The sequence below is a fragment of the Pelophylax lessonae genome, assembly GCF_965119305.1.
Source record: "Pelophylax lessonae genome assembly, chromosome: 2".
In the NCBI taxonomy this organism is placed as follows: Eukaryota; Metazoa; Chordata; class Amphibia; order Anura; family Ranidae; genus Pelophylax; species Pelophylax lessonae.
The window spans coordinates 451250036-451263599 of NC_138769.1; the positions used below are offsets into that span (position 1 = coordinate 451250036).

Consider the following 13564-nt stretch of genomic DNA (forward strand, 5'->3'; position numbering starts at 1 on the left):
ATGTGCAACTTAAAGTTGCAGCGACTTCAAAGTAGTTTAAAGTAGTTGGTCTGACTTTCATGCAACTTGAGGGCCAAAAACTTCAATGTTGACCTTCAAAAGTTGCATGAAAGTTGTACCTGAATGTTTTACAATGCAACAGTTGTGGAATCATTTTCCATTTTCACTGGTCAAAGCCAAAGTCATACCCAAGTTTCACCCATCCAACGTTGCATCAAAGTTGCACCAAAGTTGCACTCCAAAGTCAGTGTAGCTTTGGAGTTATCAGAAAGGAAGTGAGTAAAAATATGCAACAGGCACAGACATAAATAATGCAAAGCTTTTAGCTAAATATCCAGCTTTGATAATCATGCTGTAACTTCCCTTCCCCTTCTTACCTCTTGCACATTTCTATTGGTCAGTGAGGCTGCCCATCATAGTGATCAGCCAATAAGAATGTGTGGGGGGGCGGGTTTTAGGGGCAATGCCGCGTACAGCAGACAGTAAGGACAGAAATATTAAAAGGAGCCTAAAGCTTTCCATGCCTGCAGGATAAAAAAAAAAACCTACATGCAATACAATTTCTATGCAATATTTCATATTTACCTGACACAAATAAGAAAAAATTTAAATATTATTTTTTAGAGCTTATTGTAATAAAGAAAGAAATTATTGTTAAAAATACTTTACATCCCCTTTACCAACATTATTGGGTTATTTAGCTGATTTTATATTATAATTTCCACCATTTCAAGAGGTGTAATGATGAACTGAAGTTAGCTGTATACAGGTACAAGTAATTTCCCAATACCCAAACACATCCATTAATAACCAATATATTTAGAAATTATGTGGTTGGCTGGTTATATAGGACAGCTTCTATTTCAAGTGTGTTTGTCCTTTTGCATAACTTAAACGTAGAAAGAGTTTAAAACATTATTATCATGAACAAATACTCACAATATGTCGTGCGGCAACCACGCCATCAACTATAGCACAGCAGAATGATGCTACCACACCGAAACTGATAAATACAATGGCGGCTACTAGCTAGAGGAAAAAAAAATAGGCTGGATCAGAAAAATTCTGTTGTGGAAAACATTTACGTTTAATACATTTTCATGCAGATACATTTGTTTGTATTTGCTTGATGCATAGAACAAATCCTCTATCACCTCCAACTTTGGTTTATGAGCCCATGCAGGCACATTGGGGTTGATTTACTAAAGGCAAATCGGCTAATAACTTTTCAAGGAAAGCTGAACTTCGCAAGGGAATTTTCCCCAGAGCTTAGTGAATGCAGTGGAAATTCAGTTGCAACAAAAAAAAAAAACCCAATCGTGTACAAGGAAAATAAACTAAAACAGCATTTTTGCTTGCACATTTTTGGATAATGGAAGTCAGCAGAGCTTCAGCTCATTCGTGAAGCTATGGGCATAATTCCCTTGCAAAGTGCAACTTCCCTTGCAAAGTGAACAGTCTATTTGCCTTCAGTAAATCAGCCACACTAAGTGAGCTATTTTAGATTCAATAGAGAATTGTGACTTTTGCCCTGAGTGGTGGTCATGTTACCGCAGAAGATAATGCAAGTCTACAATACCAGGAGATACTAGACCAGTGGTTCTTAACCTGGGTTCGATCGAACCCCAGGGGTTTGGTGAGTCAGTCTCAGGGGTTCGGCGGGGGGGCAACAGGGCAATTGCTCCCCCCGTGAAAATATTACTGATTGTGAGGCCAACCCCCCCCCTCCCCCGGGAAATCAGAGCTGCGGTCGGGACGACTCACAGCCATTACACATAGACACTTGACGCTCTGCCCCCTGTACCTCCCCCAGCAGGTTTCCAGCCTATCTCCTGCAGGCTGCTTGCTGCTTGAGTGGGCGGGATGGGGATGTACCTGACCACGGAGATCGCGCCCGCTTGGAAGAGGGAAGTGTGAGCAGCTGAGCAGAGGGAGCCGAGTGAATGTTCCTGGAGGTAGGCTCAGCTAGCTGTACATAGTGGATTAGTTTGCAAGCACCTCTATGCAGTGGCGTACCTAGAGCATTTGGCACCCGGGGCGGATCCTATATCTGGCACCCCCCCCCCCGACTTTAAAATGTAAAAACACCCACAAAAAATGTAATGTTTTCAAGAATATTTTTTGCACAAATTTCACAGCCCCCCATCACAGTGCCCCTTGCAGTCTGCCCTCCGTCTCTCTAATCACAGTTCCCCCTTTTGCACTCTCTGCCTCCCCTGCACAGTCCTACCTTCAACATAGATAGATAGCTAATATTAGCAATGTGTTTAAGTTTGAGTAAGAGATTGGAGACTTGCTAAAGGAGATATTCAGAGACTACAGACATGATACAGTAGATGGTCAGAGACTGCAGACATGATACAGGAGATGGCCAAAGACTGCAGACATGAAACAGGAGATGGTCAGAGACCGAGGACATGATACAGGAGATGGTCAGAGACTGCAGACATGAAACAGGAGATGGTCAGAGACTGCAGACATGATACAGGAGATGGTCAGAGACTGCAGACATGATACAGGAGATGGTCAGAGACTGCAGACATGATACAGTAGATGATCAGAGACTGCAGACGTGATACAGGAGATGGCCAGAGACTGCAGACATGATACAGGAGATGGTCAGAGACTGAGGACATGATACAGTAGATGGTCAGAGACTACAGACATGATACAGGAGATGGTCAGAGACTGCAGACATGATACAGGAGATGGTCAGAGACTGCAGACATGATACAATAGATGGTCAGAGACTGAGGACATGATACAGTAGATGGTCAGAGACTACAGACATGATACAGGAGATGGTCAGAGACTGCAGACATGATACAGGAGATGGTCAGAGACTACAGACATGATACAGGAGATGGTCAGAGACTGCAGACATGATACAGGAGATGGTCAGAGACTGCAGACATGATACAATAGATGGTCAGAGACTGAGGACATGATACAGTAGATGGTCAGAGACTACAGACATGATACAGGAGATGGTCAGAGACTGCAGACATGATACAGGAGATGGCCAGAGACTGAGGACATGATACAGTAGATGGTCAGAGACTACAGACATGATACAGGAGATGGTCAGAGACTACAGACATGATACAGTAGATGCTCAGAGGCTGAGGACATGATAGAAGATAGAAGAGCACTAGGGGGGCCGGAGAGCACAGACGAAGCAGAGAGCACTGGAGGTGCTGAAGGGCACGGTGGGGGGCGGGGAACTGGAGAGAATTAAGAGAGGGTTTGGAAAGCATTGTAGGGGGGTTGGAAGGTGCAGGGGGTGGATTGCACTGGGGGGGACAGGGAGCACTTGGGGGGCGAGCAGGGAATATCAGGGGGGTGGAGAGCACTGGGGGGACAGGGAGCACTTAGGGGGGAGGGAGAAAGCACTATGGGGAGTTGAAGAGCATGGGGGGGGGGCTAAAGAACAGGGGGGGTCTAGTGCACTGGGGGGAGAGGGGCTAAAAGCACTGAGGGAGGGATTAGGAGCACTGGAGGAGGTTAAGAACTTTGGGGGGCCAGCAAAAGAAGTTGTATAGGAGGGGGGTGGGGCAGCTGCATATAGATGAATTGATCTTTCCCTATTCTTCCTGCAGGAGGGAGAGGAGGAGAATCAGTTATTCAGCAGGCAGCTGCAGGAAGAATAGAGAAAGATGAATTCCTCTATATGCAGCAGCCCCATCCCCCTCCTATCCAGCACACACTTTTGCAATGGGCACTCACCTTCTTCCCGCCGAGGCTCCGCCCCTTATTCCCGCCGAGGCTCCGCCCCTTATTCCCGCCACGGCTCCGCCCCCTTATTCCCGCCGCGGCTCCGCCCCCCACTAGCAGCACGGACTGAAGGAGCTGCCAGCCACTGCAGCTGCCTTCACACTGCGGGATCTGTCTGACTCTGAACACACCGGGCAGGACACCGGCTGACACCCCCCAGTGAGTGGCACCCGGGGCGGGCCGCACCCCCGCCCCCCCTATTGGTACGCCACTGCCTCTATGCTAAGTCTGCTGAGTTACTGCAGCTTAGCATAGAGGTGCTGTTAGCTGACAAATGGAAATGCATGTCCTTTTCATTTAGCTCAATAAGCATTGTGAATGCCCCCTGGTGTGTGCCCTCCTGACACCCTATGGTATGCCCTCCCAACACTTCCCCCCAGTGTGTGTCCTCCTGACACCCCATGGTATGCCCTCCCAACCCCCCCCCCCAGTGTGTGCCCCCCTGACACCCCATGGTATGCCCTCCCAACACCTCCCCCAGTGTGTTCCCTCTTGACACCCCATGGTATGTCCTCCCAACCCCCCCAGTGTGTGCCCTCCTGATACCCCATGGTATGCCCTCCCAACACCTCCCCCCCACTGTGTGCCCCCCTGACACCCCATGGTATGCCCTCCCAACCCCCCCAAGTGTGTGCCCCCCTGACACCCCATGGTATGCCCTCCCAACCCCACCCCAGTGTGCCCTCCTGGCACCCCATGGTATGCCCTCCCACCCCCCCCAGTGTGTGCCCTCCTGATACCCCATGGTATGCCTTCCCAACCCCCCCCCCAGTGTGTGCCCTTCTGGCTCCCCCAGTGTGTGCCCTCCCAACCACTGATGTGTGCCCTCCTGACACCCAGTGTGTGGCCTCCTGACTCTCCACTGGTGTGTGCCCTCACTACCCTCCCCCACAGTGTGTCCTCCTGACCCTCCCCCCCAGTGTATGCCTTTCCAACCCCCCCGGTGTGTGCCCTCCTGACCCCCCCCCAGTGTGTGCCCTCCTGACCCTCCCCTGGTGTGTGCCCTCCCAGCCCCCTGGTGTGTGGCTTTACTGATCCCTGTACACTGTCCTATCCTCTGTCCTGTCAACTCCTGTCCTCTGCCCTATTCTCTGTACACCGTCCTACTGCCTACTGACCACTCTATCCTTCCCTACAATCAACTGACCCCTATACACTGCCCTACATGCTACTGGCCTCTGTACACTGCCCTACATCCTTGAAATAAATATGAGGTGGTTTTGTACCTCCCCTATTTATTATAAAGATGTATTCTATTGTCTATTCCTATAATAGTCTATCAAAGCTCTGATAAGGTTAATGGAGGGTATGCTAACAATGCTAGCTATAAAAATAAACACACTGCTTGAATAAACAAGGATCTAATTTATTATAAAGAAAGTAGAAATGCTAACATAAAACACTAAAGGAATATTACAGAGCATATAAGACAAAACAATTACAGATAATACGTTACATATTAGTCCTCGGGTCCGATATCTTTCAGCTGGTCTCAAGCACACAGGAAGGAGAAAAAGAGGAACCCAAGAGCCATGATGGCCCACAGCCAAGAGCCAGCAGCCAAGAGTAAGAGAGAGAATTCTAGCAAGCAATCCGGATTTAAAGCCCACTCAGACACCACCCAGATAAACACCCACTGTCTTCTTTTCCAATGACAATTCGTAAGATGCCCCCCCTCCTACTCAACAGGAAGTATCTCATCTTTCCAGGAAGCATGTTATATTCTTCCACTAGGGGCGCCATTTGTCCACGAATCACTGTTTTTGACCTGGTTCATTTTTATTCACCACTGGCCTTTGATGTTGGAATCACCTCCCTAGGAGATCTTATCTGAGGCTCCTCTACACCCATATCTCACAATAGGAGGTTTATGCGAGAACATCCTGCGAGAATAAGAATTCCCATTTAGGACTCCTTGCCAGGAATGTCCTGTTGGTCACTTTGCATTCCAGACCAGGTGTAGTTAGGTTCAATTATCCAGAAGCATCTGATATCAGAACACGTAAAACTACATGTTGCCTCCAACAATCCTCCTGACCTTTCTACCCCGCCCTAAAAACTACTGACCCCTATACAATGCCCTACATGCTACTGACCTCACTACACTGCCCTACAAACTACTGAGCACTGTACACTACCCTACAAACTACTGAGCACTGTACACTGCCCTACAAACTACTGATCACTGCACACTGCCCTACAAACTACTCACTACTGCACACTGCCCTACAGCCTACTGACCTTTGTACGCTGCCCTACAGCCTACTGACCTCTGTACACTGCCCTACAGCCTACTGACCTCTGTACGCTGCCCTACAGCCTACTGACCTCTGTACCTGCCCTACAGCCTACTGAGCTCTGTACGCTGCCCTACATACTACTGACCTCTGTACATTTTACTTTGTATGATACGTTTAATTCAGTTCTGTAAACAACGCCTTATTTTCTGGCTAGACTCATAAAATCATATTTTATTTCTCCAATTAAGAAGGGTTCGGTGAATGCACATATGAAGCTGGTGGGGTTCAGTACCTCCAACAAGGTTAAGAACAACTGTACTAGACAAAAGAGAACTGCAGCTTTCCATAAAGGCACATCTACTTTATTGTGCTGATTGACAGTATTAGCAATAATCATGAACAATGTCTTTATTGATTTATTGATATCTGTCAAATTAATGTTTACATGGGCTAGTGATACATTTGGTACACTTTGTTTTAAGCATGCACCATCTATGTCAAAAAGAAGCCTGATCTAGGACTGAATTTCAACAGCAGTACAAATAGCCATGGATTCATTTCAGGTAATATTGTCTTAGTGAGAGTATGTTATACAATCAATGCACATTTTAATATGAGATATGGGATAGACTACCCCTTTAAATAATCATTGGTTTAAAATAAAAGGTTTGGACCTCAACTCTGATCCAAGTTACTCACAGCTTTAAAACACATTCTGGGGGCAATGAAAAGAGTTACATTTAATACATATCTGATTGCAAGGATAGTGCCAAAACTGTGCATACAGGACATGTGCCACAGAATGCACAGCACTACAGTTCGATTAGTGGTATTCACTAGAAAGGGTTGAAGTTTGGGTAAGCTTTTCGGTTAATGGTTAGCATATCCATTTGCAAGACACAGGTTATTTGAACAGAGGTCCTCTAATCTTCATAATGATACCTACTGACACAAGTCAGTTATAAGGATGCCTATTATACAAGCACAGCTACCAAGTTAGAGGAAGACTTAAAGGCATTGTATAATTGTATATTAAAGCAAGGCATTGTATATTTTCATTTTTTTTATTTTTTTATTTAAGTTTTGTTTTTATAAGTTCCAAGTCAAAGATACATCTAAATATTATTATCTTTAAAACGTCTAAAGATGCTATACACAGGGTCAGATAAACATATATGGCAAGTAGTATTCCACTGGTATACAGAGGGGTTGATTTACTAAAACTGTAGAGTGCAAATTCTGGTGCAGCTCTGCATAGAAACCAATCAGCTTCCAGGTTTTTTTTTTGTCAACGCCTAATTGAACAAGCTGAAGTTAGAAGCTGACTGGCTACCATGTACAGCTGCACCAGATTTTGCACTTTAGAGTTTTAGGCTTGGTTCACACTGGGGCAACTTGCCAGGCAACATAGTTGCCTGAAAAGTCACGCTCCATTAAGTGCAATGGAACCATTTTAATTGGAGCAACTCAAGTCGCTGCACTACTTGGGGGCAACTTGCATTGACTTCTATTAGAGAAGCCGTTTACAAGCCACGCTGAAGTCGCGCTGCACGGGTGGCTTCAGAGTCAGGTGACTTTGAAGCCGCCCCAGTGTGAACTGAGCCTAAGAAAAATCAACTCCACTGTATCAAATGAAAAGCATCTCAAGATATCAGCAGTCTAAAATGAGTAATCAAAGAGGTAGGGTTACAGTTAGTTAACCGCTTGACCTCATGAAGATATACCCCCTTCATGACCAGGCCACTTTTTGCGATACGGCACTATGTTGCTTTAACTGACACGCGGTCATGCGACACTGAACCCAAATGAAATGTATGTCTTTTTTTTCCAACAAATAGAGCTTTCTATTGGTAGTATTTGATCATCTCTGCATTTTTTATTGTTTGCGCTATAAACAAAAAAACAATAATTTTTTAATTTCTGCTTTAAAACCTATCCAATAAAAAAAAAATGTAAAAATCTAATTTCTTCAAAAATTTAGGCCAATATATATTCTGTTAAATGTTTTTGGTTAAAAAAAAAAATCCCAATAAGCATATATCGATTGGTTTGCGCAAAAGTTATAGCGTCTACAAACTATGGGATATTTGTATTGATTGTCATTTAATCATTTTTTACTAGTAATGGTGGCGATCAGCGACTTATAGTGGTACTGTGGTAGACATTCGGACATTAACGGGCACTTTTTGGGGACCAGTGACACTATTATTAACCTCCCTGGCGGTATCCCCGAGCGTGACTCAGGGTGGATTTTTTAGGCTAGGATCGGTAACCCCGAGTCACGCTCGGGTAGATGTGCAGAGTGCTCAGCGCTGTCTCTTACCTTCTCCTGGTGATCCAGCGATGATCTCTCATTGCTGTGACCGCCAGCCGAGATCCCCGCCGCTCGTCTGTCGGTGTGATGACTTCCTAGTTCCGTTCCCTGCAGCAGCAATGCTGCATGGGAGCGGAACTGGGAGGGAAATTCAAACGTTGCACCAAACACAAACACATAACACATTTATATTATATATATATATATATATATATATATATATATATATATATATATATATATGCACAAACACATATATATATATATATATATATATATATATATATATAAAACGCATGAATTATAATCTAATCAATAATATAATTTTATTATATATATATTATATATTATATAATAAAATTATATTATTGATTAGATTATAATTCATGCGTTTGTGTTTCAAATTTATCACATCTGGGATGTCTACTAGAGTCTTGTTTTGGTCAGGTTTAAGTCAGTAATTACTAAGAATTGTAGGCCTATAATACATAACGCCAAATTTCCATGAAAAAAATTGTACCGCTTTTGGTACATAATTCCTGACATAATCATACCGCCAGGGAGGTTAATGATCAGTGCTGAAAATAAATGTCACTGTACTAATGACACTGGCTGGGAACAGGTTAACAACAGGGGCGATCAAAGGGTTAACTGTGTGCCTAGCTACTGTGTTTGTGTTCTGTGGGAGGTGCTTTTACTAGGGAAAGGCATGGATCCATATCTCTACTTTGCAGCAACACAGGATCCATGCCTTCCCAACTGACAGAATGGTGATCTGCCTTGTTTACATTTCCCCTGCAAAATTTCCATCGCAGGGGAGGTATAACATCTCTGTCTGGCTCTAGGATTCATAATTGCCTTTTTTAGGTTTCATTCTAGCAAGAGTAAATTACTGTTTGATCAAAACACTCTGTATCTGTTTTCTTTGTTGTGTTCAAATAAACTAATGATACAAACTCTGCTATAATCTAAGGAAGGAGTGAAATCTTCTATGTGCATGTATCCAAAAATAAAAATGCAGATGCTTTTTCAGAATTCCAGCGTCAGGGAAATGTGACCTATAATGGCTTCCATTTGCCCAGTGCTCTTCAGAAGCTGTTATTACATTAGTGTTAACAATAAATGTTGTTTTGAGTTTTATCGGATTCATTGAATTCAATTTGTTGTTATATTTGTAAATGAGAAAGGATGTTTAGCTGAACAAAATGGAATAAACCAATTAAAATGATACAAAATACAACAGGAAGACAGCACAAAAATATTTTAAAATGCCTTTAACTTCTTTCTGGTAAATCAAAGTATTTCTTCTATGCTTATATAACTCTAGTTGTTGACATGAAAGTAGTGATACAGGGGTTGATTTACTAAAACTGGAGAGTGCAAAATCTGGTGCAGCTCTGCATAGAAGCCAGCTTTCAGTTGTTTTTTTTTTGTCAAAGCTTAATTGGACCAGCTGGATTTAGAAGCTGATTGGCTACCGTGCACAGCTGCACCAGATTTTGCACTCTCCAGTTTTAGTAAGGGCTCTTTCACGCGGTCCGCCTCCGTAGGCTGTTCCATGCTGCTCATCAGGGGATCGTAAACACAGATCCCCGCTAAGCAGGAAGGTGACATCTCCCTCTCTGCTCTGTGTGCGGAGAGGGAGATATCAGAGCCCCATGCATCTCTATGGGGGAATCAGATGAGAGCGGACCGCCTGTCCACTCCCATCTGATCCGATCCCCTGGACGGATGGAAAATAGGCTTTCCATCCGCCCGGATTTCACGGACGGGATCGGATGTGGATGGCAGCGGGTGTCAGCGGACATGTCTCCACTGACATCCTCTGCCCCATAGGAATGCATGGAGGATCCAATCAGATCCGCCTAAAAAAACTGACAGGCGGATCTGATTGGATCGTTCGTGTGAAAGGGGCCTATATCAACCCCTTTGTGTTTATTGTGAAGAAGGGGCCTATGCTGACAACAGGTTTACAAAGTGGATGCTACAGGCTTTCAACTTAATGCTGTATTTCTAAGAAACTTGCAGATAAGTGGCTCATGAATCAAATAGTGCAGCACAACTATTTATGGCAATATTCAAAAACTCTCTTAATCACCCAAAGGAAATAATATTGTGTAATCAAGCTGGCTCAATATGACAAAAAATAAATAAAAATAAAAATAAAGACAATATTATATTTTATAAGAACAAATTAAATGAATGAATGAAAAAAGTTCAATATGCTGTCAGATCCTTGTTCTTCCCTTTAACCTCCCTGGCAGTATGATTCTTTTGGATTTTAGGTGCTGAAAGCGGTACCATTATTTTGCATGTAATTCTTGTGAATGAGCAGCCCAAACCAACTGTATACATTATATATATATATATATATATATATATATATATATATATATATATACGTGTATATATATAATGTATACAGTTGGTTTGGGCTGCTCATTCACAAGAATTACGTATGTATATATATATATATATATATATATATATATATATATATATATATATATATACATATATATATATATGTTTATATGTATATATATATATATATATATATATATATTTACATAAAAAGGACAGTAAAACTGCAGGAAAGGGCACTGGGGGGCAAACTAATGTGATTTTTTTTTATTTTGAATTGTATCAGTGTGTTTGGTGTGTTTTTACATTTGAATTTACCACTGGTTCCACCCCCCTGCGAACGTCACGTCACAGGAGACGGAAGACGGGGCACGGAGACGATCGGGAGGAAGATCCGCCGCGAGACACCGCCGGACACATCGCTGGATCCCGGTGACCAGGTAAGAAACCTCTTTTACAGGATCCAGCGATGCTTCTGGCGGTACCCCGAGTGTGGCTCGGGGTTACCGCTTTTGGCTCTGAAATTTAACCCTGAGCCACGCTTGGGAATACCGCTAGGAAGGTTAAAGAAGTCACAGTGGAAGTGACGAAACACGTCAGGGTGGAGCTTGATGACATCATTATGTCACCCCGAAGTAGCTGCTGGAGAGCATGTAATGGTGATGCTGATGTCTGGGGCTTAAAGGGGGCATGTACCTGATTGTCATGCAAAAGATTTTAAGGGAGTGCACTGCTGGCATATAGTGCACCTGACTTTGAATACGTTGGCCATTTTAGTTTTATGGTAAAATACTATGTTCAGTCTTTATTTCCTTTGAGTGGAGACACTAGTGGGTTTACCCTGCTTTATATAGTCCTCATTGTTGTCAGTGCAGGAGGTGCCCAGGTGAGGAGTGCAGACATCTGGAGGAGCTGATTAAGACCCCTAAAGGGGAAAGCGTGTGGCGATCTATTTGTGCATAATAGGTCAAAACTTTGATGTGAGCACAGATTGTGAATGGTGCTGAAATTCACTGAGTATCATTCATAACAAGGAGTGGGGGGAAGGCACAATATAAGTAAAAAGCAATAAATTATTGCAGGAGTTTTTACAAGCCATGATTGCAGTATGTTAATGGTGGTGGAACTCACATATAGAAATCTTCACAGAATCTGGCAAAATATTGAACTGTTTTCATTCATGGACCTTTTTCTCATATAATATAATATAGTCCTTATATTTTATCAGTCATATTAAACCTGCTGGAATAAACAATAATATTTCCTTGGGGTGATTGGGAGAGTTTTAGAATATTTAACATTTTACTATTGTGTTTCTTCTGTATATATTAGCAGCGGCTGCTGTATGAATGAAGTCTGCTAACAGCATTTTCAGGCTTCATTTGTAAGTAGATTCTAAAAATATTGTTTTATGGTATTTCTTTTAGATCAAATGAAAAATGTATCTTTTCATTTCTATATAATGCACATTTAGGAACCCTGCAATTATGGTGAAAACAGTTTATTTTTTCAGCAAAGTTTTTTCTTTGTAATTCATTAAAAATATGATATCATTGGGATACATGTACGACTTCAATGGCTGACCTTCAAAGCATTTAACAGTATAAAAAATAATAATTTCGGAGATGCTAGTAGGAGGGCCAAGACTATGAAATTTTACATCAGCTTTCAACTACCATTGACTATTTTTAATCCTTATGCTGCTAGTAATAACAAATAAATAGGAAAATATGTCATATTTACTTGTTTTAGACTTTTTGAACATTTCTTCAGCTACTTCCTGCTTTTCAGGCCTAGGAAAATGATGTCATACATCCCAGGAGTCTTAAGGAGGGGTTTTCTAAGCTAAGCACACCCTCCTGCCTGCATGCCTGAGCTAAGGGCAAATTAATTACAGGAAGTACTGTAAATGCTACATGAATCATCTGCCCTTACTCAAAATGGCCAGAAATGGTAGGGGGTATTTTTCAAAGTGATTTCTCAGGAAAATAAACCATGGAGACATTGATCGATGGGGAAGATTGTTTTGAATGCTATAAATGAATGAAATAGCAAATTTACGTTGTGGTGCTTATATGCAGCATATTTCTGCTTTAATTTAGTTATTAATGCCTTCCTACTTTTCTTGCTTTAGCTGTTTTTTGTTTTTTTTCTTTGGTTTTTTTTTTACCATACACTTTGTTCTTTCTATAGTATTGTGTGCAAATATTATACACACAATTTTAGAAAAACCTCAATTTTATTTGTACAAAAAGTAATCATCCTTTGTACCAGACATATTATAACATGGAGTTTGTTATAAGACCAATTCTAAAATAAAATGTGTACTTTTTATGAGCCATTGGCTGCCTTAGCTTACAGATGGAAAAAACATTGGCTATCATAATAGTAATCGAAATCTGGATTTGTTTTACTATGCCTATACTTACTAAATCACATTGCTTCATCACAGCCAAAGCAACTTGTCCTGACATTGCAGCAATGTAACTAACCCTTTCAGAAAGAGGTCAGAAAAGGCATTTCCCATATTTTTCCCATGACAGGTTTACTTCTTTCTGAAGAATTACAACTTGTTGAATGGAACTACAAAAAAGACATCATTCTAAGTTGTATTAAATAGTCAAAGTCTTTTAAAATAAGGATGGCACAGTGCAATCTGCTTCATAACCACGTAAAACAGATACTGCCATAATTGATACATATAAGTCGAGTTACCACTGGCTCCTTACATCACTTGGGGACTTTAGAGATGACCTTCTAGACCAATGATGGTGAACCTTGGCACCCCAGATGTTTTGGAACTACATTTCTTATGATGCTCATGCACTCTGCAGTGTAGTTGAGCATCATGGGAAATGTAGTTCCAAAACAT

The 13564-nt window shown here is 42.2% G+C and overlaps 1 protein-coding gene across 1 annotated transcript in view; it reads right to left on the reverse strand.

The window, feature by feature from the left end:
• The window catches only part of TMEM255B (transmembrane protein 255B), an 86606-nt gene that overhangs the window by 52926 nt on the left and 20116 nt on the right, over nt 1-13564 (reverse strand). Inside the window, exon 4 of the mRNA XM_082246008.1 lies at nt 940-1029. Coding sequence (XP_082102134.1) covers nt 940-1029 — 90 coding nt within the window. The remainder of the gene's footprint in view (nt 1-939; nt 1030-13564) is intronic.